The sequence below is a fragment of the Oncorhynchus kisutch genome, linkage group LG21 (assembly GCF_002021735.2).
Source record: "Oncorhynchus kisutch isolate 150728-3 linkage group LG21, Okis_V2, whole genome shotgun sequence".
Classification (NCBI taxonomy): domain Eukaryota; kingdom Metazoa; phylum Chordata; class Actinopteri; order Salmoniformes; family Salmonidae; genus Oncorhynchus; species Oncorhynchus kisutch.
In genome coordinates, this window is record NC_034194.2 from 45,423,363 (window position 1) to 45,450,038 (window position 26,676).

The 26,676-nt window shown below is 47.4% G+C and overlaps 1 protein-coding gene across 1 annotated transcript in view; it reads right to left on the reverse strand.

Moving 5' to 3' along the window:
* The window catches only part of ddx1 (DEAD (Asp-Glu-Ala-Asp) box helicase 1), a 42,858-nt gene that overhangs the window by 13,206 nt on the left and 2,976 nt on the right, over nucleotides 1–26,676 (reverse strand). Inside the window, exons 5-15 of the mRNA XM_031800705.1 lie at nucleotides 24,557–24,653; nucleotides 20,706–20,753; nucleotides 20,495–20,578; nucleotides 20,011–20,094; nucleotides 19,818–19,894; nucleotides 16,612–16,684; nucleotides 14,992–15,068; nucleotides 7,513–7,627; nucleotides 7,139–7,277; nucleotides 6,937–6,997; nucleotides 2,112–2,210 (exon numbers count right to left, since the gene is read on the reverse strand). Of these exons, the coding sequence (XP_031656565.1) occupies nucleotides 2,112–2,210; nucleotides 6,937–6,997; nucleotides 7,139–7,277; nucleotides 7,513–7,627; nucleotides 14,992–15,068; nucleotides 16,612–16,684; nucleotides 19,818–19,894; nucleotides 20,011–20,094; nucleotides 20,495–20,578; nucleotides 20,706–20,753; nucleotides 24,557–24,653 (954 nt within the window). The remainder of the gene's footprint in view (nucleotides 1–2,111; nucleotides 2,211–6,936; nucleotides 6,998–7,138; nucleotides 7,278–7,512; nucleotides 7,628–14,991; nucleotides 15,069–16,611; nucleotides 16,685–19,817; nucleotides 19,895–20,010; nucleotides 20,095–20,494; nucleotides 20,579–20,705; nucleotides 20,754–24,556; nucleotides 24,654–26,676) is intronic.

Genomic DNA, 26,676 nt, shown 5'->3' on the forward strand with positions numbered 1-26,676 from the left:
CCTCGATATGTAGCCAGTTAGCCGTGCTAATGCTAACCTTCTGAATGAACCGCAGCGTCGGCTAACCTCGATATGTAGCCAGTTGGCCGTGCTAATGCTAACCTTCTGAATGAAACGCAGCGTCGGCTAACCTCGATATGTAGCCAGTTGGCCGTGCTAATGCTAACCTTCTGAATGAACCGCAGCGTCGGCTAACCTCGATATGTAGCCAGTTGGGCCGTGCTAATGCTAACCTTCTGAATGAACCGCAGCGTCGGCTAACCTCGATATGTAGCCAGTTGGCCGTGCTAATGCTAACCTTCTGAATGAACCGCAGCGTCGGCTAACCTCGATATGTAGCCAGTTGGCCGTGCTAATGCTAACCTTCTGAATGAACCGCAGCGTCGGCTAATCTCGATATGTAGCCAGTTGGCCGTGCTAATGCTAACCTTCTGAATGAACCGCAGCGTCGGCTAACCTCGATATGTAGCCAGTTAGCCGTGCTAATGCTAACCTTCTGAATGAACCGCAGCGTCGGCTAACCTCGATATGTAGCCAGTTGGCCGTGCTAATGCTAACCTTCTGAATGAACCGCAGCGTCGGCTAACCTCGATATGTAGCCAGTTGGCCGTGCTAATGCTAACCTTCTGAATGAACCGCAGCGTCGGCTAACCTCGATATGTAGCCAGTTGGCCGTGCTAATGCTAACCTTCTGAATGAACCGCAGCGTCGGCTAACCTCGATATGTAGCCAGTTGGCCGTGCTAATGCTAACCTTCTGAATGAACCGTTAACCGCAGCGTCGGCTAACCTCGATATGTAGCCAGTTAGCCGTGCTAATGCTAACCTTCTGAATGAACCGTTAACCGCAGCGTCGACTAACCTCGATATGTAGCCAGTTAGCCGTGCTAATGCTAACCTTCTGAATGAACCGTTAACCGCAGCGTCGGCTAACCTCGATATGTAGCCAGTTAGCCGTGCTAATGCTAACCTTCTGAATGAACCGTTAACCGCAGCGTCGGCTAACCTCGATATGTAGCCAGTTAGCCGTGCTAATGCTAACCTTCTGAATGAACCGTTAACCGCAGCGTCGGCTTACCTGACAAAGATATCCTGATTCTTTGCATCAATTGGGTTTGGGTGGCCATACTTCTGCAAACTCTGCCATGACATGCTGCAGTAGGTCTACAATAAACATGGTCAGACCGACACCTTCCTCGGTCTAAACGTGCAACTAAAGGGGAACTACACCAACAACAAACAACTATACATATATATATTTTTACCTCAAAACTAGTCTTCTGATGTGATTTAAGCATTGACATGGTCTCAGAAGATCCATTTGATGATTCTATATTATGAATTGTATAGAAAAACAAAAAGCAACATTTAAAAGGGTCGTCCCCATTTTTAAATGAGCTGAAATAAGAGATCCCATAAAAGGAAGCAACAGCTCTTTTCTCAAATTCCCTATTAGTGAGCATTTCTCCTTCGCTGATGAAACTGTGGTTTTACAACAACCGAAGAATTGCTGCACAAACTATCAGAAACCGTCTCAGGGAAGCTCATCTGTGTGCTCGTTATCCTCACCGGGGTCTTGACCTGACTGCAGTCAAACAGGCACTCATCCAGGACCTGACTGCAGTCAAACAGGCACTCATCCAGGACCAGACAGTCAGACAGGCACTCATCCAGGACCAGACAGTCAGACAGGCACTCATCCAGGACCAGTCAGACAGGCACTCATCCAGGACCAGACAGTCAGACAGGCACTCATCCAGGACCAGACAGTCAGACAGGCACTCATCCAGGACCAGACAGTCAGACAGGGACTCATCCAGGACCAGACAGTCAGACAGGGACTCATCCAGGACCAGACAGTCAGGACAGGCACTCATCCAGGACAAGACAGTCAGACAGGCCACTCATCCAGGACAAGACAGTCAGACAGGCACTCATCCAGGACAAGACAAGTCAGACAGGCACTCATCCAGGACCAGTCAGTCAGGCACTCATCCAGGACCAGACAGTCAGACAGGCACTCATCCAGGACCAGACAGTCAGACAGGCACTCATCCAGGACAAGACACCTGCCAATCAGACAGGTACATTGACAGTCAGACAGGTACATACACACTCATCTAGGACCAGGAAGCGGACTTGAGACAAGGTGAGTTTCCCCGTAGAGATGAGGTCATCGAGACGACCTGGTGTTCCAACCACGATGTCCACCTGGGCGGGAGAGGAGAAGAGGAAAGGAGAGGAGAGGAGAAGAGGAAAGGAAAGGAGAGGAGAGGAAGAAAGGAGAGGAGAGGAAGAAAGGAGAGGAGAGGAAGAAAGAGAGGAGAGGAAGAAGGAGAGGAGGAGAAAGGAGAGGAGGGGAAGAAAGGAGAGGAGGGGAAGAAAGGAGAGGAGGGGAAGAAAGGAGAGGAGGGGAAGAAAGGAGAGGAGGGGAAGAAAGGAGAGGAGGGGAGAGGAAGAAAGGAGAGGAGGGGAGAGGAAGAAAGGAGAGGAGGGGAGAGGAAGAAGGAGAGGAGAGGAGAGGAAGAAAAGGGAGAGGAGAGGAGAGGAGAGAAGGAGAGGAGAGGAGAGGAAGAAAGGAGAGGAGAGGAGAGGAAGAAAGGAGAGGAGTGGGGGGGGAGAAAGGAAGGAAGAAAGGAGAGGAGAGGAAGAGAGGAGAGGAAGAAAGGAGAGGAGAGGAGAGGAAGAAAGGAGAGGAGAGGAGAGGAAGAAAGGAGAGGAGAGGAGAGGAAGAAAGGAGAGGAGAGGAAGAAAGGAGAGGAGAGGAAGAAAGGAGGAGAGGAGAGGGAAGAAAGGAGAGGAGAGGAAGAAGGAGAGGAGAGGCGAGGAAGAAAGGAAGAGAGGAAGAGGAGAGGAGAGGAAGAAAGGAGAGGAGAGGAAGAAAGGAGAAGGAGAAGGAGAGGAAGAAAGGAGAGGAGAGAGGAGAGGAAGAAAGGAGGAGGAGAGAGAGGAAGAAAGGAGAGGAGAGGAGAGGAAGAAAGGAGAGGAGAGGAGAGAAGAAGAAGAGAAGGAGAGGAGAGGAAAGGAGAGGAAGGAGAAAGGAGAGGAGAGGAGAGGAAGAAAGGAGAGGAGAGGAGAGGAAGAAAGGAGAGGAGAGGAGAGGAAGAAAGGAGAGGAAAGGAAGAAAGGAGGAGGTGAGGAGAGGAAGAAAGGAGAGGAGGAGAGGAAGAAAGGAAGAGGAGAGGAGAGGAAGAAAGGAGAGGAGAGGAGAGGAAGAAAGGAGAGGAGAGGAAGAAAGGAGGAGGAGGAGAGGAAGAAAGGAGAGGAGAGGAGAGGAAGAAAGGAGAGGAGAAAGGAGGAGGGAGAGGAAGACAAGGAGAGGAAGAAAAGAGAGGAAGAAGGAGAGGAAGAAGGAAGGAAGAAGAAAGGAGAGGAAAGAAAGGAGAGGAGAGAAAGGAAGAAGGAGAGGAAAGGAAGAAAGAGAGAAAGGAGAGGAGAGGAGAGGGAAAGGAGAGGAAAGGAAGAAAGGAGAGGAAGAGGAAGAAAGGAGAGGAGGGGAAGAAAGGAGAGGAAGAAAGGAGAGGAGAGGAGAGGAAAGGAAAGAAAAGGAGAGGAAGAAAGGAGAGGAAGAAAGGAGAGGAAGAAAGGAGAGGAGAGGGAAAGGAAGAAAGGAGAGGAAGAAAGGAAAGGAAGAAAGGAGAGGAAAGGAAGAAAGGAGAGGAGAGGAGAGGAAAGGAAGAAAGGAGAGGAGAGGAAGAAAGGAGAGGAAGAAAGGAGAGGAGGGGAAGAAAGGAGAGGAGGGGAAGAAAGGAGAGGAGGGAAGAAAGGAGAGGGAAGAAAGGAGAGGAGGGGAGAAAGGAGAGGAGGGGAAGAAAGGAGAGGAGAGGAAGAAAGGAGAGAGAGGAAGAAAGGAAAGGAGAGGAGAGGAAGAAAGGAAGAAAGGGAGGAGAGGAAGAAAGGAAGAAAGGAGAGGAGAGGAAGAAAGGAGAGGAAGAAAGGAGAGGAAGGAAAGGAGGAGGAAGAAAGGAGAGGAAGGAAGAAAGGAGAGGAAGAAAGGAGAGGAAGAAAGGAGAGGAGAGGAAAGGAAGAAAGGAGAGGAAAGGAAGAAAGGAGAGGAGAGGAGAGGAAAGGAAGAAGGAGAGGAGAGGAAGAAAGGAGAGGAGGGGAAGAAGGAGAGGAAGAAAGGAGAGGAGAGGAGAGGAAAGGAAGAAAGGAGAGGAAGAAAGGAGAGGAAGAAAGGAGAGGAAGAAAGGAGAGGAGAGGAAAGGAAGAAAGGAGAGGAAAGGAAAGAAAGGAGAGGAAAGGAAGAAAGGAGAGGAGAGGAGAGGAAAGGAAGAAAGGAGAGGAGAGGAAGAAAGGAGAGGAAGAAAGGAGAGGAGGGGAAGAAAGGAGAGGAGGGGAAGAAAGGAGAGGAGGGGAAGAAAGGAGAGGGGAAGAAAGGAGAGGAGGGAAGAAAGGAGAGGAGGGAGAGGAAGGAGAGAAAGGAGAGGAGAGGAAGAAAGGAAAGGAGAGGAGAGGAAGAAAGGAAGAAAGGAGAGGAGAGGAAGAAAGGAAGAAAGGAGAGGAGAGGAAGAAAGGAGAGGAGAGGAGAGGAAAGGAAGAAAGGAGAGGTGAGGAGGGGAAGAAAGGAGAGGAGAGGAGAGGAAGAAAGGAGAGGAGAGGAGAGGAAGAAAGGAGAGGAGAGGAAGAAAGGAGAGGAAAGGAGAGGAAGAAAGGAGAGGGAGAGGAGAGGAAGAAAGGAGAGGAGAGGAGAGGAAGAAAGGAGAGGAGAGGAGAGGAAGAAAGGAGAGGAGAGGAGAGGAAGAAAGGAGAGGAGAGGAGAGGAGAGGAAGAAAGGAGAGGAAGAAAGGAGAGGAAGAAAGGAGAGGAAGAAAGGAGAGGAGAGGAAAGGAAGAAAGGAGAGGAAGAAAGGAGAGGAAGGAAAGGAGAGGAGAGGAAAGAGGAAAGGAGAGGAAAGGAGAGGAGAGGAAGAAAGGAGAGGAAGGAAAGGAGAGGAGGAAGGAAAGGAGAGGAAGAAAGGAGAGGAGAGGAGAGGAAGGGAAGAAAGGAGAGGAAGAAAGGAGAGGAGAGGAGAGGAAAGGAAGAAAGGAGAGGAGAGGAGAGGAAGGAAGGAAGGAGAAGGAAGAGGAGAGGAAGAAAGGAGAGGAGAGGAAAGGAAGAAAGGAGAGGAGAGGGAAGAAAGAAGGAGGAAGAAAGGAGAGGAGGGAAGAAAGGAGAGGAGGGGAAGAAAGGAGAGGAGGGGAAGAAAGGAGAGGAGGGGAAGAAAGGAGAGGAGGGGAAGAAAGGAGAGGAGGGAAGAAAGGAGAGGAGGGGAAGAAAGGAGAGGAGGGGAAGAAGGAGAGGAGAGGAAGAAAGGAGAGGAGAGGAAGAAAGGAGAGGAGAGGAAGAAAGGAGAGGAGAGGAAGAAAGGAGAGGAGAGGAAGAAGGAGAGGAGAGAGAGGAAGAAAGGAGAGGAAGAAAGGAGGAGGAGAGGAAGAAAGGAGAGGAAGAAAGGAGAGGAGAGGAAGAAAGGAGAGGAGAGAGGAAAGGAGAAGAAAGGAGAGGAGAAGAAAGGAAGAAAGGAGAGGAGAGGAAAGGAGAGGAGAAGAAAGGAAGAAAGGAGAGGAGAGGAGAAGAGGAAAGGAGATGAGAGGAGAGGAAGAAAGGAGAGGAGAGGAAGAAAGTAGAGGAGAGGAAGAAGGAGAGGAGAGGAAAGGAGAGGAAAGGAGGAGAGGAAGAAAGGAGAGGAAAGGAGGAAGAAAGGAGAGGAGAGGAGGAGAGGAAAGGAGAAGAGAGGAAGGAGAGGAGAGGAAAGGAGAGGAAGAAAGGAGAGGAGAGAAAGAGCCAGGTGGAGAAACATTATACAACTACTTGAAGTGGAACTGACAGCGTTTTAACTACTTTGCAGATATGAAACAATCATAACAGAAATGTGAGTTATAGATCTGCCACTCATTGAAAGCAAGTCTAAGGAGTTGTAGATCTGTTCTGTGTGAAATGTCTATGTTTCCCATAGTTTTGCTTCTTTTACTTAAAATGTTCGTACACCAGCGTCAAACAACTGAAAATACTATTATTGGGTTCTGAAAAATCCACTTCTCAGTGGTTTAGATGGTACAATGATTCTCTATACCGGACCTGCATCAGTGAAACGGACATTTTATTATCCTCCAAGGTCGATGTCAGCGCCCTGCGGAAACCCAATTAGCATAATCCAGAGGGAAAAGAAATCCCCATTAAAAAAAGTGTCAGTTTAAACTAGTTGTTTTGTTACATTTGATTCGTCTCAATTCACTGCATCGCCTCTGTCGCGCTTCCGTATCTGCAGTCAAAGCTGTTTATCAGACCAAGAGACGTTCCAAAAACCATTCTTCACACAAAATAGTATGTAGCGTCTGAACGGTTTGGCCTACAAGCTACCCCTCTTAATGGAAAGATTTGACTCCCACGAAATTGACGGTTTTCTCATGTTTTGCTCGACGACTCACACAAGAGTCCCGGGACTCGTCCGAGGTCGGTACAGTCGATCTGTCAACTTCTGTCTGTCGTGTCCTAACAGTAATATGACCCCTCGAGTCTCTAACTTTTTCAGTTGAAAAAAAAAAAATTATGGAAGTATGTTTAGTGGCAAAAATACACACACGTTCAAAAGTCCTAAGTGTCACTGATGTTTTTGAAAGAACAGCACATTTTTTTGTCCATTAAAATAACGTCAAATTGTTCAGAAATACAGTGTAGACATTGTTAATGTTGTAAATTACTATTGTAGCTGGAAACGGCTGATTTTTAATGGAATATCTACAGAGGCCCATTATCAGCAACCATCACTCCTGTGTTCCAATGGCACGTTGTGTTAGCTAATCCAAGTTTATCATTTTAAAAGGCTAATTGATCATTAGAAAATCTGTTTGCAATTATTTAAGCACAGCTTAAAACGAATGTATCTGGAGCATCAGCTGAGATATGGCTTTTTCTTTGCAACTCTGCCTTTGACCTTCTTAAAACAATTCCAACCTACCCCTTGTTCCAGTACAGCCAGCTGGTCTCTAGCAGGAACACCTCCGATGATCAGAAGATCTCTGGAATGACACACACATACCGCGTAATAGACACACACATACCGCGTATACACGACAGAGACACAAAGAGAAAGACAGAGAGAGACAGAGACCCAATGAGAGACACAAAGAGAGAGACATACAGAGAGGTATGTACCGTACCTGAGCTTGGGATTGTCCACATATCTCTTACACTGGTTAACGTTGTTGAGTGTCTGTTCAGCAAGCTCTTTAGACGGCTCAACGATCAGAGCTTTGGGACCACAGGAAGTGGCCTTCACCTCCGACATCTTAACACTGCCTGCATCAGAGAGAGACATTCAACTACCAGGGAAGCAGGAAGTCTCCTTGGAGTATTCAGGAAGGTGTCTATAGGGGGCGGGGTTATTGAGGTATTAGTGGCTAAACAGTATTCATTGGTTAGTTTCTCATGTGTCTGGCTGGGCTTGACCACACCACCTACCCGTCTGGCTGGATTTAACCACACCCGTTTGGCTCGATTTGACCACAGCTCCTACCTGTCTGGCTGGACCTACCTGTCTGGCTGGATTTGACCACATGTCCCTCAGAAGCTTGGTCCACCGCTACGAAGCCCGTCTTGGGAGGATTCTTAAACTCCTCCCCCCCAAAGTTAAACTTCAGCTCTGCATTCTGTCAGATGGAGAGAAGAGAGAACGTCTGTTAGAGCCCCGCGTCTGGAACAGTGAGTCTGTTAGAGCCCCGCGTCTGGAACAGTGAGTCTGTTAGAGCCCCGCGTCTGGAACAGTGAGTCTGTCAGAGCCCCGCGTCTGGAACAGTGAGTCTGTCGGAGCCCCGCGTCTGGAACAGTGAGTCTGTCAGAGCCCCGCGTCTGGAACAGTGAGTCTGTCAGAGCCCCGCGTCTGGAACAGTGAGCCTGTCAGAGCCCCGCGTCTGGAACAGTGAGTCTGTCAGAGCCCCGCGTCTGGAACAGTGAGTCTGTCGGAGCCCCGCGTCTGGAACAGTGAGTCTGTCGGAGCCCCGCGTCTGGAACAGTGAGTCTGTTAGAGCCCCGCGTCTGGAACAGTGAGCCTGTCAGAGCCCCGCGTCTGGAACAGTGAGTCTGTCAGAGCCCCGCGTCTGGAACAGTGAGTCTGTCAGAGCCCCGCGTCTGGAACAGTGAGTCTGTCAGAGCCCCGCGTCTGGAACAGTGAGTCTGTCAGAGCCCCGCGTCTGGAACAGTGAGTCTGTCAGAGCCCCGCGTCTGGAACAGTGAGTCTGTTAGAGCCCCGCGTCTGGAACAGTGAGTCTGTTGGAGCCCCGCGTCTGGAACAGTGAGTCTGTTAGAGCCCCGCGTCTGGAACAGTGAGTCTGTTAGAGCCCCGCGTCTGGAACAGTGAGTCTGTTAGAGCCCCGCGTATGGAACAGTGAGTCTGTTAGAGCCCCGCGTCTGGAACAGTGAGTCTGTTAGAGCCCCGCGTCTGGAACAGTGAGTCTGTTAGAGCCCCGCGTCTGGAACAGTGAGTGTATTCACACCCTTGAATAGTCGATACCTGTTAAAATCACTTTTTTGCAGTGATTACAGCCGTGAGTCTTTCTGGGTAAGTCTCTAAGAGTGATTACAGCTGGGAGTCTTTCTGGGTAAGTCTCTAAGAGCGATTACAGCTGTGAGTCTTTCTGGGTAAGTCTCTAAGAGTGATTACAGCTGGGAGTCTTTCTGGGTAAGTCTCTAAGAGCGATTACAGCTGGGAGTCTTTCTGGGTAAGTCTCTAAGAGTGATTACAGCTGGGAGTCTTTCTGGGTAAGTCTCTAAGAGTGATTCCAGCTGTGAGTCTTTCTGGGTAAGTCTCTAAGAGCTGTGAGTCTTTCTGGGTAAGTCTCTAAGAGTGATTACAGCTGTGAGTCTTTCTGGGTAAGTCTCTAAGAGCTGTGAGTCTTTCTGGGTAAGTCTCTAAGAGTGATTACAGCTGTGAGTCTTTCTGGGTAAGTCTCTAAGAGCTGTGAGTCTTTCTGGGTAAGTCTCTAAGAGTGATTACAGCCGTGAGTCTTTCTGGGTAAGTCTCTAAGAGCGATTACAGCTGTGAGTCTTTCTGGGTAAGTTTCTAAGTCTCAAATATTTGCACATGATTTTTAGAAAATACAATTCTTCAAGCTCTGCCAAACTGGTTGTTGATCATTGTTAGACAGCCATTTTGAAGCCTTGTCATAGATTTTTAAGTAGATTTACAGCACCAGTCAACAGTTTGGACACATCTACTCATTCAAGGGTTTTTCTTTATTTTCTACATTGTAGAATAATAGTGAAGACAGCAACACTATGAAATAACACATATGGAATCATGTAGTAACCAACAAAGTGTTAAACAAATCAAAATATATTTTATATTTGAGATTATTCAAAATAACCTCCCTTTGACTTGATGACAGCCAAGAGCAAACAAAGCTCTCTCAAATTCTACAACGTAGAAAACAGTAAAAATAAATAAAATCCCTTAAAATGAGATGTCTTTGTCACGATGGCAACACCCATCCGTAGCACGCGCCCGTCTTTGGACACTGTGCTATCTAACCTCCAAACAAGCTTCAATGCCATACAACACTCCTTCCGTGGCCTCCAACTGCTCTTAAACGCTAGTAAAACCAAATGCATGCTTTTCAACCGGTCGCTGCCTGCACCTGCATGCCCGACTAGCATCACCACCCTGGATGGTTCCGACCTAGAATATGTGGACGTCTATAAGTACCTAGGTGTCTGGCTAGACTGCAAACTCTCCTTCCAGACTCATATCAAACATCTCCAATCGAAAATCAAATCAAGAGTCGGCTTTCTATTCCGCAACAAAGCCTCCTTCACTCACGCCGCCAAGCTTACCCTAGTAAAACTGACTATCCTACCGATCCTCGACTTCGGCGATGTCATCTACAAAATGGCTTCCAACACTCTACTCAGCAAACTGGATGCAGTCTATCACAGTGCCATCCGTTTTGTCACTAAAGCACCTTATACCACCCACCACTGCGACTTGTATGCGCTAGTCGGCTGGCCCTCGCTACATATTCGTCGCCAGACCCACTGGCTCCAGGTCATCTACAAGTCCATGCTAGGTAAAGCTCCGCCTTATCTCAGCTCACTGGTCACGATGGCAACACCCATCCGTAGCACGCGCTCCAGCAGGTGTATCTCACTGATCATCCCTAAAGCCAACACCTCATTTGGCCGCCTTTCGTTCCAGTACTCTGCTGCCTGTGACTGGAACGAATTGCAAAAATCGCTGAAGTTGGAGACTTTTATCTCCCTCACCAACTTCAAACATCAGCTATCTGAGCAGCTAACAGATCGCTGCAGCTGTACATAGTCTATTGGTAAATAGCCCACCCATTTTCACCTACCTCATCCCCATACTGTTTTTATTCATTTACTTTTCTGCTCTTTTGCACACCAATATCTCTACCTGTACATGACCATCTGATCATTCATCACTCCAGTGTTAATCTGCAAAATTGTAATTATTTGCCTACCTCCTCATGCCTTTTGCACACAATGTATATAGACTCCCCCTTTGTTTTCTACTGTGTTATTGACTTGTTAATTGTTTACTCCATGTGTAACTCTTTGTTGTCTGCTCACACTGCTATGCTTTATCTTGGCCAGGTCGCAGTTGCAAATGAGAAGTTGTTCTCAACTAGCCTACCTGGTTAAATACAGGTGTTCTCAACTAGCCTACCTGGTTAAATACAGGTGTTCTCAACTAGCCTACCTGGTTAAATACAGGTGTTCTCAACTAGCCTACCTGGTTAAATACAGGTGTTCTCAACTAGCCTACCTGGTTAAATAAAGGTGTTCTCAACTAGCCTACCTGTTTAAATAAAGGTGTTCTCAACTAGCCTACCTGGTTAAATAAAGGTGTTCTCAACTAGCCTACCTGGTTAAATAAAGGTGTTCTCAACTAGCCTACCTGGTTAAATAAAGGTGTTCTCAACTAGCCTACCTGGTTAAATAAAGGTGTTCTCAACTAGCCTACCTGGTTTCAATTGCTGTGCATTCCGTGTGTGTGTGTGTGTGTGTGTGTGTACATACCTTGACTGTGTGTGTGTGTGTGTGTACATACCTTGACTGTGTGTGTGTGTGTGTGTGTGTGTGTGTGTGTGTGTACATACCTTGACTGTGTGTGTGTGTGTGTGTGTGTGTGTGTGTGTACATACCTTGACTGTGTGTGTGTGTGTGTGTGTGTGTACATACCTTGACTGTGTGTGTGTGTACATACCTTGACTGTGTGTGTGTGTGTACATACCTTGACTGTGTGTGTGTGTGTACATACCTTGACTGTGTGTGTGTGTGTACATACCTTGACTGTGTGTGTGTGCACATACCTTGACTGTGTGTGTGTGTACATACCTTGACTGTGTGTGTGTGCACATACCTTGACTGTGTGTGTGTGTGTGTGTGTGTGTGTGTGTGTGTGTGTGTACATACCTTGACTGTGTGTGTGTGTACATACCTTGACTGTGTGTGTGTGTGTACATACCTTGACTGTGTGTGTGTGTGCACATACCTTGACTGTGTGTGTGTACATACCTTGACTGTGTGTGTGTGTACATACCTTGACTGTGTGTGTGTGTGTACATACCTTGACTGTGTGTGTGTGTGTGTACATACCTTGACTGTGTGTGTGTGTGTGTGTGTGCACGTACATGTGTGTGTACGTGTGTGTGTGCACATACCTTGACTGTGTGTGTGTGTGTGTGTGTGTGTGTGTGTGTGTGTGTGTGTGTACATACCTTGACTGTGTGTGTGTGTGTGTGTGTGTGTACGTGTGTGTGTGCACATACCTTGACTGTGTGTGTGTACATACCTTGACTGTGTGTGTGTGTACATACCTTGACTGTGTGTGTGTGTACATACCTTGACTGTGTGTGTGTGTGTGTACATACCTTGACTGTGTGTGTGTGTACATACCTTGACTGTGTGTGTGTGTGTGCACGTACATGTGTGTGTACGTGTGTGTGTGCACATACCTTGACTGTGTGTGTACGTGTGTGTGTGCACATACCTTGACTGTGTGTGTGTGTGTGTGTGTGTGTGTGTGTGTGTGTGTACATACCTTGACTGTGTGTGTGTGTACATACCTTGACTGTGTGTGTGTGTGTGTGTACATACCTTGACTGTGTGTGTGTGTGTGTGCACGTACATGTGTGTGTACGTGTGTGTGTGCACATACCTTGACTGTGTGTGTGTGTGTGTGTGTGTACATACCTTGACTGTGTGTGTGTGTGTGTGTACATACCTTGACTGTGTGTGTGTGTGTGTGTACATACCTTGACTGTGTGTGTGTGTGTGTGTGTGTGTACATACCTTGACTGTGTGTGTGTGTACATACCTTGACTGTGTGTGTGTGTGTGCACATACCTTGACTGTGTGTGTGTGTGTGCACATACCTTGACTGTGTGTGTGTGTGCACATACCTTGACTGTGTGTGTGTGCACATACCTTGACTGTGTGTGTGTGTGCACATACCTTGACTGTGTGTGTGTGTGCACATACCTTGACTGTGTGTGTGTGTGCACATACCTTGACTGTGTGTGTGTGTGCACATACCTTGACTGTGTGTGTGTGTGCACATACCTTGACTGTGTGTGTGTGCACATACCTTGACTGTGTGTGTGTGTGTGTGTGTGTGTGTGTGTGTGTGTGTGTGCACATACCTTGACTGTGTGTGTGTACATACCTTGACTGTGTGTGTGTGTACATACCTTGACTGTGTGTGTGTGTGTACATACCTTGACTGTGTGTGTGTGTGTACATACCTTGACTGTGTGTGTGTGTGTACATACCTTGACTGTGTGTGTGTGTGTGTACATACCTTGACTGTGTGTGTGTGTGTGTGTGTGTGTGCACGTACATGTGTGTGTACGTGTGTGTGTGCACATACCTTGACTGTGTGTGTGTGTGTGTGTGTGTGTGTGTGTGTGTGTGTGTGTGTGTACATACCTTGACTGTGTGTGTGTGTACATACCTTGACTGTGTGTGTGTGTACATACCTTGACTGTGTGTGTGTGTGTGTACATACCTTGACTGTGTGTGTGTGCACGTACATGTGTGTGTACGTGTGTGTGTGCACATACCTTGACTGTGTGTGTGTGTGTGTGTGTGTGTGTGTGTGTGTACATACCTTGACTGTGTGTGTGTGTACATACCTTGACTGTGTGTGTGTGTGTGTGTGTACATACCTTGACTGTGTGTGTGTGTGTGTGTGTACATACCTTGACTGTGTGTGTGTGTGTGTGTGTGTGTGTGTGTACATACCTTGACTGTGTGTGTGTGTACATACCTTGACTGTGTGTGTGTGTGTACATACCTTGACTGTGTGTGTGTGTGTACATACCTTGACTGTGTGTGTGTGTGCACATACCTTGACTGTGTGTGTGTGTACATACCTTGACTGTGTGTGTGTGTACATACCTTGACTGTGTGTGTGTGTACACATACCTTGACTGTGTGTGTGTGTACACATACCTTGACTGTGTGTGTGTGTACATACCTTGACTGTGTGTGTGTGCACATACCTTGACTGTGTGTGTGTGCACATACCTTGACTGTGTGTGTGTGCACATACCTTGACTGTGTGTGTGTGCACATACCTTGACTGTGTGTGTGTGTACATACCTTGACTGTGTGTGTGTGCACATACCTTGACTGTGTGTGTGCACATACCTTGACTGTGTGTGTGTGTGTGTGTGTGTACATACCTTGACTGTGTGTGTGTGTACATACCTTGACTGTGTGTGTGTGTGTACATACCTTGACTGTGTGTGTGTGCACATACCTTGACTGTGTGTGTGTGTGTGTGTGTGTGTGTGTACATACCTTGACTGTGTGTGTGTGTGTGTGTGTGTGTGTGTGTACATACCTTGACTGTGTGTGTGTGTGTGTGTGTGTGTACATACCTTGACTGTGTGTGTGTGTGTATACATACCTTGACTGTGTGTGTGTGTGTGTACATACCTTGACTGTGTGTGTGTGTGTGTGTGTACATACCTTGACTGTGTGTGTGTGTGTGTGTGTGTGTGTGTACATACCTTGACTGTGTGTGTGTGTGTGTGTGTGTGTGTACATACCTTGACTGTGTGTGTGTGTGTGTGTGTACATACCTTGACTGTGTGTGTGTGTGTGTGTGTGTGTGTACATACCTTGACTGTGTGTGTGTGTGTGTGTGTGTGTACATACCTTGACTGTGTGTGTGTGTGTATACATACCTTGACTGTGTGTGTGTGTGTGTGTGTACATACCTTGACTGTGTGTGTGTGTGTGTGTGTACATACCTTGACTGTGTGTGTGTGTGTGTGTGTGTGTGTACATACCTTGACTGTGTGTGTGTGTGTGTGTGTGTGTACATACCTTGACTGTGTGTGTGTGTGTACATACCTTGACTGTGTGTGTTGTGTGTGGTGTACATACCTTGACTGTGTGTGTGTGTGTGTGTGTGTGTACATACCTTGACTGTGTGTGTGTGTACATACCTTGACTGTGTGTGTGTGTGTGCACATACCTTGACTGTGTGTGTGTGTGCACATACCTTGACTGTGTGTGTGTGTGCACATACCTTGACTGTGTGTGTGTGTGTGCACATACCTTGACTGTGTGTGTGTACGTGTGTGTGTGTGTGTGTGTGTACGTGTGTGTGTGCACATACCTTGACTGTGTGTGTGTACATACCTTGACTGTGTGTGTGTGTACATACCTTGACTGTGTGTGTGTGTGCACATACCTTGACTGTGTGTGTGTGTACATACCTTGACTGTGTGTGTGTGTGCACATACCTTGACTGTGTGTGTGTGTGCACATACCTTGACTGTGTGTGTGTGTGTGTGTGTGTGTGTGTGTGTGTACGTGTGTGTGTGCACATACCTTGACTGTGTGTGTGTGTGTGTGTGTGTGTACGTGTGTGTGTGTACATACCTTGACTGTGTGTGTGTGTGTGTGTGTGTGTACGTGTGTGTGTGCACATACCTTGACTGTGTGTGTGTGTGTGTGTGTGTACGTGTGTGTGTGTACATACCTTGAGAACACAGGAAGCAAAGAAGGGCTGGTTCTTCAGAAGAGCTGGGATCTCAAACGCCAAGCCCAGGTCAGTACCTGAGAGAGAGAGATTGAGCGAGAGCCCAGGTCAGTACCTGAGAGAGAGAGAGAGATTGAGCGAGAGCCCAGGTCAGTACCTGAGAGAGAGAGATTGAGCGAGAGCCCAGGTCAGTACCTGAGAGAGAGAGATTGAGCGAGAGCCCAGGTCAGTACCTGAGAGAGAGAGATTGAGCGAGAGCCCAGGTCAGTACCTGAGAGAGAGAGATTGAGCGAGAGCCCAGGTCATGAGAGAGTACCTGCCTGGAGTCCCTACCGTCTGACACAGAGTCAAGACAGACACTCAATGTGGTTGGTACTGGTACTGGACCCGAGACTGGGTCATATCCCCAAATAAAGAACCGATCTCACGACATTTTAATAGAAAGTTAGTAAAAATAGATATGATCTTCCTACCACAGAAAGGAAAATTCCTGTCTATTTGTGAAGAAATCACCCTGATCAACTGTTTAGTCAAATCCCAGTCATTTACTTGTGGCCCCATTTGGAACGGCAAGCCAGACCAAAAATAAAAAACTGTCTATATAATGAATATGAATTCAGAGGGCAGATTAAATTTTAAGAAATGTACACCCCTCCCTGAAGCGACACGTAACAATCAGCTAGAGAACCAATTCAGATTGAAGAATGGTCCCCTTAAATTGAAAATAAAAATCTCAAAAAAGATCTCCTTTTTGAGAACAAGCCATCGACATCTACACACAAAAGTGACAACATATATTTTTTTCCTAATTTACATTAAAAACAATATTGGGAAAAAATAATTTACATAAGTATTCAGACCCTTTACTATGAGACTTGAAATTGAGCTCAGGTGCATCCTGTTTCCATTGATCATCCTTGAGATGTTTCTACAACTTGATTGGAGTCCACCTGTGGTAAATTCAATTGATTGGACATGACTTGAAAAGGCTCACACCTGTCTATATAAGGACCCACAGTTGACAGTGCAGTCAGAGCAAAAACCAACCCATGAAGTCAAAGGAATTGTCCGTAGAGCTCAGAGACAGGATTGTGTCGAGGCACAGATCTGGGGAAGGGTACCAAAACATTTCTGCATCATTGAAGGTCCCCAAGAACACAGTGGTCTCTATCATTCTTAAATGGAAGAAGTTTGGAACCACCAAGACTCTTCCTAGAGCTGGCAGCACAGACAAACTAGATTTCCTCTGTGGCAATGGGAGAACCTTCCAGAAGGACAACCATCTCTGCAGCACTCCACCAATCAGGCCTTTATGGTTGAGTGGCCAGACGGAAGCCACTCCTCAGTAAAAGGCACATAACAGCCCGCTAGGAGTTTGACAAAAGGCACCTAAAGGACACTCAGACCATGAGAAATAAGATTCTCTGATCTGATGAAACCAAGATTGAACTCTTTGGCCTGAATGCCAGTGGCTCCAACCCTAATCTAGAGCACCTGACTCTAGTAATTAGCTGGTTGATAAACTGAAGTTAAAACCTCCAGGAGGGTCTCTCTCCGGGAACCGGGCTGGTGAACCCTGACCTACACAGTACACACAATATGGGAAGGGAAGGCACAAACCGTTTTTGGAGAAGGAGAGGAGTCCGTTGTCTAGATCCAGATAACATCCCATGGTGTCATGCATGGTGAACTCCTACAGGACAGAGAGAGACAGACAGCATGGTGAACTCTTACAGGACAGAGAGAGACAGACAGCATGGTGAACTCCTACAGGACAGAGAGAGACAGACAGCATGGTGAACTCCTACAGGACAGAGAGAGACAGACAGCATGGTGAACTCCTACAGGATAGAGAGAGACAGCATGGTGAACTCTTACAGGACAGAGCGAGAGAGACAGACAGCATGGTGAACTCCTACAGGACAGAGAGAGAGAGAGAGACAGACAGCATGGTGAACTCCTACAGGACAGACAGAGAGAGACAGACAGCATGGTGAACTCTTACAGGACAGAGCGAGAGAGACAGACAGCATGGTGAACTCCTACAGGACAGAGAGAGAGAGACAGACAGCATGGTGAACTCCTACAGGACAGAGAGAGACAGACAGCATGGTGAACTCCTACAGGACAGAGAGAGAGACAGCATGGTGAACTCCTACAGGACAGAGAGACAGACAGCATGGTGAACTCTTACAGGACAGAGAGAGAGAGAGAGACAGACAGCATGGTGAACTCCTACAGGACAGAGAGAGAGACAGACAGCATGGTGAACTCCTACAGGACAGAGAGAGAGACAGACAGCATGGTGAACTCCTACAGGACAGAGAGAGAGACAGACAGCATGGTGAACTCCTACAGGACAGAGAGAGAGACAGACAGCATGGTGAACTCCTACAGGACAGAGAGAGAGACAGACAGCATGGTGAACTCCTACAGGACAGAGAGAGAGACAGACAGCATGGTGAACTCCTACAGGACAGAGAGAGAGACAGACAGCATGGTGAACTCCTACAGGACAGAGAGAGAGACAGACAGCATGGTGAACTCCTACAGGACAGAGAGAGAGACAGACAGCATGGTGAACTCCTACAGGACAGAGAGAGAGACAGACAGCATGGTGAACTCCTACAGGACAGAGAGAGACAGACAGCATGGTGAACTCCTACAGGACAGAGAGAGACAGACAGCATGGTGAACTCCTACAGGACAGAGAGAGACAGACAGCATGGTGAACTCCTACAGGACAGAGAGAGACAGACAGCATGGTGAACTCCTACAGGACAGAGAGAGAGACAGACAGCATGGTGAACTCCTACAGGACAGAGAGAGAGACAGACAGCATGGTGAACTCCTACAGGACAGAGACAGACAGCATGGTGAACTCCTACAGGACAGAGACAGACAGCATGGTGAACTCTTACAGGACAGAGAGAGATAGACAGCATGGTGAACTCCTACAGGACAGAGAGAGATAGACAGCATGGTGAACTCTTACAGGACAGAGAGAGATAGACAGCATGGTGAACTCCTACAGGACAGAGAGAGAGACAGACAGCATGGTGAACTCCTACAGGACAGAGAGAGAGACAGACAGCATGGTGAACTCTTACAGGACAGAGAGAGAGAGAGAGACAGACAGCATGGTGAACTCCTACAGGACAGAGAGAGAGACAGACAGCATGGTGAACTCCTACAGGACAGAGAGAGAGACAGACAGCATGGTGAACTCCTACAGGACAGAGAGAGAGACAGACAGCATGGTGAACTCCTACAGGACAGAGAGAGAGACAGACAGCATGGTGAACTCCTACAGGACAGAGAGAGAGACAGACAGCATGGTGAACTCCTACAGGACAGAGAGAGAGACAGACAGCATGGTGAACTCCTACAGGACAGAGAGAGAGACAGACAGCATGGTGAACTCCTACAGGACAGAGAGAGAGACAGACAGCATGGTGAACTCCTACAGGACAGAGAGAGAGACAGACAGCATGGTGAACTCCTACAGGACAGAGAGAGACAGACAGCATGGTGAACTCCTACAGGACAGAGAGAGACAGACAGCATGGTGAACTCCTACAGGACAGAGAGAGACAGACAGCATGGTGAACTCCTACAGGACAGAGAGAGACAGACAGCATGGTGAACTCCTACAGGACAGAGAGAGAGACAGACAGCATGGTGAACTCCTACAGGACAGAGAGAGAGACAGACAGCATGGTGAACTCCTACAGGACAGAGACAGACAGCATGGTGAACTCCTACAGGACAGAGACAGACAGCATGGTGAACTCTTACAGGACAGAGAGAGATAGACAGCATGGTGAACTCCTACAGGACAGAGAGAGATAGACAGCATGGTGAACTCTTACAGGACAGAGAGAGATAGACAGCATGGTGAACTCCTACAGGACAGAGAGAGAGACAGACAGCATGGTGAACTCCTACAGGACAGAGAGAGAGACAGACAGCATGGTGAACTCCTACAGGACAGAGAGAGACAGACAGCATGGTGAACTCCTACAGGACAGAGAGAGACAGACAGCATGGTGAACTCCTACAGGACAGAGAGAGAGACAGACAGCATGGTGAACTCCTACAGGACAGAGACAGACAGACAGCATGGTGAACTCCTACAGGACAGAGAGAGAGACAGACAGCATGGTGAACTCCTACAGGACAGAGAGAGAGACAGACAGCATGGTGAACTCCTACAGGACAGAGAGAGAGACAGACAGCATGGTGAACTCCTACAGGACAGAGACAGACAGCATGGTGAACTCCTACAGGACAGAGAGAGATAGACAGCATGGTGAACTCTTACAGGACAGAGAGAGATAGACAGCATGGTGAACTCCTACAGGACAGAGAGAGATAGACAGCATGGTGAACTCCTACAGGACAGAGAGAGAGACAGACAGCATGGTGAACTCCTACAGGACAGAGAGAGAGACAGAATGGTGAACTCCTACAGGACAGAGAGAGAGACAGACAGCATGGTGAACTCCTACAGGACAGAGAGAGAGACAGACAGCATGATGAACTCCTACAGGACAGAGAGAGATAGACAGCATGGTGAACTCCTACAGGACAGAGAGAGACAGACAGCATGGTGAACTCCTACAGGACAGAGAGAGACAGACAGCATGGTGACTGACTGATTACGGTCTCTCCAATGGAACTCTATTCCCTAAAATCAGGTGAATTTCTCCCTGACAGTCATTTAAGTTCACACTGAAAACATTCTACTGTTCGGAAAAGGATCAATCTTCAACATCAGGGACTGAATAGAGCTGTAGGTAAATATTAGACAATCTATAGCGTACCTCTCCATAACTGTCAAACTGTTTGTTGTGAGATTTCTTCCCCGTTCCTCCGAAGCCAAAGCCGTACTTATCGGTACCTGGTAACAACACAACAGTAGTGATGGTAACAACACAACAGTAGTGATGGTAACAACACAACAGCCCAACAGTGAGTTTAACCGGACTCGGTGTGTTGACTCAGCGAGGTACTTGCCTAAGTCCAAAGCTGCCTGGCTGGTAGACCAGCCGATCCTACACAGGCCCTGGTCATGACATGATACCTCATAGTAGTACTTCCCTAGAGGGAGAGTGAGACAGAGAGCAGGTGGAGAGCGAGACAGAGAGAGAGAGAGCGAGAGAGCAAGACAGAGAGAGCGAGAGAGCGAGACAGAGAGAGCGAGACAGAGAGAGCGAGACAGCGAGAGAGAGCGAGACAGCGAGAGAGAGCGAGACAGAGAGAGCGAGACAGAGAGAGCGAGACAGAGAGAGCGAGACAGAGAGAGCGAGACAGAGAGAGCGAGACAGAGAGAGCGAGACAGAGAGAGCGAGAGAGAGAGCGAGACAGAGAAGGGGGAGACAGAGAAGGGGGAGACAGAGAAGGGGGAGACAGAGAAGGGGGAGACAGAGAAGGGGGAGAGAGATAAGAGACGGAGCAGCATGTGTACATTTGGTAGTATGTATGTATGTATGTGTCGTACCCTTGGTGATGGCTTTGGTAGAGCGACAGCCATGCCATTCTTTAAACTCCCTGCTTTGACAACACAGTCCGTCTGGTCCAATGGCTGGACAGGAGATAGAGGAATGGGGGGGGGACAGTAAATGTCATGTTTAAAATCTAAACGTGTTTACAACATAACAGTAATGTACCATCCTTCACCACAGGAAGACACAATGAGCCCTTTGACTCACCGAACGCTGTGCTTCTGTCATACGGGTTCATCTGCCATTTGTTGAAGACTGAAACACAGAGAAACGTGAGGTTGCTAATACAACAGTATCTGACATTATAAAAACAGGTTGTTTGGATCCTGGTTGCTGATTGGTTGATAGCAGGGAATTATATCGCCACAGCCCACAGGAAACACCAGTTAACAGATCCAATTAATGAATTAATTAATGAGCCCATCCACTGTCCCACAGCCCAGCCAGCCATTATATAAACGTCATCTCCCCTGGGGGGGAAAGCCTGTGGAGAATATTTCCCTAGCGGGGGGGGGGGGAAATGTGATGTGACCGTGTGTTAGCTGTAGTTAGCTGTGATGTGACTGTGTGTTAGCTGTGATGTGACTGTGTGTTAGCTGTGATGTGACTGTGTGTTAGCTGTAGTTAGCTGTGATGTGACCGTGTGTTAGCTGTAGTTAGCTGTGTGTTAGCTGTAGTTAGCTGTGATGTGACCGTGTGTTAGCTGTGATGTGACCGTGTGTTAGCTGTGATGTGACCGTGTGTTAGCTGTAGTTAGCTGTGATGTGACTGTGTGTTAGCCGTAGTTATCTGTGATGTGACCGTGTGTTAGCTGTAGTTAGCTGTGATGTGACTGTGTGTTAGCCGTGATGTGACTGTGTGTTAGCTGTAGTTAGCCATGATGGGACTGTGTGTTAGCTGTAGTTAGCCATGATGTGACTGTGTGTTAGCTGTAGTTAGCCGTGATGTGACCGTGTGTTAGCTGTAGTTAGCCGTGATGTGACCGTGTGTTAGCTGTAGTTAGCTGTGATGGGACTGTGTGTTAGCTGTAGTTAGCTGTGATGGGACCGTGTGTTAGCTGAAGTTAGCTGTGATGTGACCGTGTGTTAGCTGTAGTTAGCTGTGATGTGACTGTGTGTTAGCTGTAGTTAGCTGTGATGTGACCGTGTGTTAGCTGTAGTTAGCCGTGATGGGACTGTGTGTTAGCCGTGATGTGACTGTGTGTTAGCTGTAGTTAGCTGTGATGTGACCGTGTGTTAGCTGTAGTTAGCTGTGATGTGACTGTGTGTTAGCTGTGATGTGACTGTGTTAGCCGTGATGTGACTGTGTGTTAGCTGTAGTTAGCCGTGATGGGACTGTGTGTTAGCTGTAGTTAGCCGTGATGTGACTGTGTGTTAGCTGTAGTTAGCCGTGATGTGACCGTGTGTTAGCTGTAGTTAGCCGTGATATGACCGTGTGTTAGCTGTAGTTAGCTGTGATGGGACTGTGTGTTAGCTGTAGTTAGCTGTGATGGGACTGTGTGTTAGCTGTAGTTAGCCGTGTTGTGACGGTGTGTTAGCTGTAGTTAGCTGTGATGTCAGCTCTCCTATTTGTCATCATATTTAGACCAGGGTGCATTGCATGGTGACGTTGACAGAGATGTTTTTGATGTTCCGTCATTCATTGAATTGCTAACGGGCGGCAGGGTAGCCTAGTGGTTAGAGTGTAGAGGCGGCAGGGTAGCCTAGTGGTTAGAGTGTAGGGGCGACAGGGTAGCCTAGTGGTTAGAGTGTAGGGGCGGCAGGGTAGCCTAGTGGTTAGAGTGTAGGGGCGGCAGGGTAGCCTAGTGGTTAGAGTGTAGGGGCGGCAGGGTAGCCTAGTGGTTAGAGTGTAGAGGAGGCAGGGTAGCCTAGTGGTTAGAGTGTAGGGGCGGCAGGGTAGCCTAGTGGTTAGAGTGTAGAGGAGGCAGGGTAGCCTAGTGGTTAGAGTGTAGAGGAGGCAGGGTAGCCTAGTGGTTAGAGTGTAGAGGAGGCAGGGTAGCCTAGTGGTTAGAGTGTAGAGGCGGCAGGGTAGCCTAGTGGTTAGAGTGTAGAGGAGGCAGGGTAGCCTAGTGGTTAGCGCGTTGGACTAGTAACCGAAAGGTTTTAAGTTCAAACCCCGAGCTGACAAGGTACAAATCTGTCGTTCTGCCCCTGAACAGGCAGTTAACCCACTGTTCCTAGGCTGTCATTGAAAATAAGAATTTGTTCTTAACTGACTTGCCTAGTTAAATAAAGGTTAAATAAAGGTAAAATAAAATAAAAAAACACCCCACCCAGCAGACGGTCGACCAATCACATTCATTGAATTGCTAACACCCCACCCAGCAGAGGGTCGACCAATCACATTCGTTGAATTGCTAACGCCCCACCCAGCAGAGGGTCAATCCTGACTAGTCTCCCAGTCCCTGCCGCTGAAAAACATCCCTACAGCATGATGTTGCCACCACCATGCTTCACCGTAGGTATGGTGCCAGGTTTCCTCCAGACGTGACGCTTGGCATTCAGGCCAAAGAGTTCAATTTTGGTTTCATCAGACCAGAGAATCATGTGCCTTTTACTGAGGAGTGGCTTCTGTCTGGCCACTCCACTCCGCCTGATTGGTGGAGTGCTGCAGAGATGGTTGTCCTTCTGGAAGGTTCTCCCATCTCCACAGAGGAACTCTGGAGCTCTGTCAGAGTGACTACCACCTCCCTGACCAAAGCCCTTCTCCCCCGATTGCTCAGTTTGGCCGGGCGGCCAGCTCTAGGAAGAGTCCTGGTGGCTCCAAACTTCCATTTAAGAATGATGGAGGCCACTGTGTTCTTGGGGACCTTCAATGCTGCAGAAATGTTTTGGTACCCTTCCCCAGATCTGTGCCTTAACACAATCCTGTCTCGGAGCTCTATGGACAATTCCTTCAACCTCATGGCTTGGCTTTTGCTCTGACATGCACCTGTCAACTGTGGGACCTCATATAGACAGGTGTGTGCCTTTCCAAATCATGTCCAATCAATTGAATTTACCACAGGTGGACTCCAATCAAGTTGTAGAAACATCTCAAGGATGATCAATGGAAACAGGATGCATCTGAGCGCAATTTAGAGTCTCATAGCAAAGGGTCTGAATACTTATGTAAATGTAGTATAAGGTCTGAATATTTATGTAAATGTAGTATAAGGTCTGAATATTTATGTAAATGTAGTATAAGGTCTGAATATTTATGTAAATAAGGTATTTCTGTTTTTAATGTTTTATCAATTTGCAAAGAAATCTAAAAACCTGTTTTTGCTTTGTCATTATGGGCTATTGTGTGTAGATTGATGAGGTAAAATGTGATTTATTCAATGTTAGAATAAGGATGTAACACAATGTGGAAAAAGTCAAGTGGTCTGAATACTTTTCCCAAGGCTCTGTTTGTCCCAGATGGACCCCCATAGCCTCCACTGATCAGCTAAAACAAGATCAATGACTCGATACACACCTGTGTTGACTAGGCCGATACCATCTAAATGTACCCAGTTTATCAAGACATTTACCACTCAAATTACAATCTGACCGTGATGTAGTTTGTTTTACCAAAGTCACATGTCTGAATGTATCACATGGCTGTCTGTGGGAAATGTTACCATCAATTTCCTCATTTAATGACATTGAATATTGATCTTGACCCCCCCCCCCCAAAAAAAATCCACACCCGATAGAGCCGGCCAAGACGCCACACCCGATAGAGCCGGCCAAGACGCCACACCCGATAGAGCCGGCCAAGACGCCACACCCGATAGAGCCGGCCAAGACGCCACACCCGATAGAGCCGGCCAAGACGCCACACCCGATAGAGCCGGCCAAGACGCCACACCCGATAGAGCCGGCCAAGACGCCACACCCGATAGAGCCGGCCAAGACGCCACACCCGATAGAGCCGGCCAAGACGCCACACCCGATAGAGCCGGCCAAGACGCCACACCCGATAGAGCCGGCCAAGACGCCACACCCGATAGAGCCGGCCAAGACGCCACACCCGATAGAGCCGGTACACTTCAAGCACTTATGACAGGGCAAAGATATGTCTGTCTGTCATACCTGCTCCACCAGTCTTCACAGCAGTTCTCCCCTTCTTCCCCTCCTGCTGGTCCTTCAGAGTCTCATACACTATCTGGATCACTGGGATACTGAAGGCCTAGAGGGAAGAGGGAAAGAGGAGGGGAAGAGAGTGGGAGTGGGAATGAGGTAAGTAAGGTCTTTAGCAGGTAGATATCTAGGAGGTAAGTGAGGTCTTTAACAGGTAGATATCTAGGAGGTAAGTAAGGTCTTTAGCAGGTAGATATCTAGGAGGTAAGTAAGGTCTTTAGCAGGTAGATATCTAGGAGGTAAGTGAGGTCTTTAACAGGTAGATATCTAGGAGGTAAGTAAGGTCTTTAGCAGGTAGATATCTAGGAGGTAAGTAAGGTCTTTAGCAGGTAGATATCTAGGAGGTAAGTAAGGTCTTTAGCAGGTAGATATCTAGGAGGTAAGTAAGGTCTTTAGCAGGTAGATATCTAGGAGGTAAGTAAGGTCTTTAGCAGGTAGATATCTAGGAGGTAAGTAAGGTCTTTAACAGGTAGATATCTAGGAGGTAAGTGAGGTCTTTAACAGGTAGATATCTAGGAGGTAAGTGAGGTCTTTAACAGGTAGATATCTAGGAGGTAAGTGAGGTCTTTAACAGGTAGATATCTAGGAGGTAAGTGAGGTCTTTAACAGGTAGATATCTAGGAGGTAAGTAAGGTCTTTAACAGGTAGATATCTAGGAGGTAAGTAAGGTCTTTAACAGGTAGATATCTAGGAGGTAAGTAAGGTCTTTAACAGGTAGATATCTAGGAGGTAAGTAAGGTCTTTAACAGGTAGATATCTAGGAGGTAAGTGAGGTCTTTAACAGGTAGATATCTAGGAGGTAAGTGAGGTCTTTAACAGGTAGATATCTAGGAGGTAAGTAAGGTCTTTAGCAGGTAGATATCTAGGAGGTAAGTAAGGTCTTTAACAGGTAGATATCTAGGAGGTAAGTGAGATCTTTAGAGCTTGGAGTAACATTCAGAAAGTACATGCTCCCAGCTACTATTGACATTATACCACCCCTGGTAAGCCACTATTGGCTTAAAAATCATTATTAAAAAAATAGGTGGTTCGAACCCTGAGTGCTGATTGGATGAAAATACATTGTATATCAGACCAGGGTAGCCTAGTGGTTAGAGTGTTGGACTAGTAAGCGGAAGGTTGCAAGTTCAAATCCCCGAGCTGACAAGGTACAAATCTGTTGTTCTGCCCCTGAACAGGCAGTTAACCCACTGTTCCCAGGCCGTCATTGAAAATAAGAAATTGTTATTAACTGACTTGCCTGGTTAAATAAAGGTAAAGTTAAAAAAAAATTAAAATAATAATATACCAAGGGTATACGAAACATTTTCACTCTTCTAATTACTGGTAACACGTTTATAACAGCAATAATGCCAGTCTGTTTGGTGAGCGCATTTGTCCATCACCCAATATGTAGCCAGTTAGCCATGCTAGTATTGATCTGGTGAGCGAGTGTCCATCACCCAATATGTAGCCAGTTAGCCATGCTAGTATTGATCTGGTGAGCGAGTGTCCATCACCCAATATGTTGCCAGTTAGCCGTGCTAGTATTGATCTGGTGAGCGAGTGTCCATCACCCAATATGTAGCCAGTTAGCCGTGCTAGTATTGATCTGGTGAGCGAGTGTCCATCACCCAATATGTAGCCAGTTAGCCATGCTAGTATTGATCTGGTGAGCGAGTGTCCATCACCCAATATGTAGCCAGTTAGCCGTGCTAGTATTGATCTGGTGAGCGAGTGTCCATCACCCAATATGTAGCAAGTTAGCCGTGCTAGTATTGATCTGGTGAGCGAGTGTCCATCACCCAATATGTAGCCAGTTAGCCGTGCTAGTATTGATCTGGTGAGTGAGTGTCCATCACCCAATATGTAGCCAGTTAGCCGTGCTAGTATTGATCGTGGACATTCCTCAAAAACCTTCTCAATTAAATGTTCCCTGCAAAGTAGGTTTACCTGACAGAATGATGATTATTGGTTTCAATTCTGTGGCAATTGTTTTTCAAACTCTGCCATGACACCTGTTGCAGCAGTAGGCCCAACAGAAACACGACTACACTCGATGCATTCCTCTTTCTAAATGCACAAATAATTGG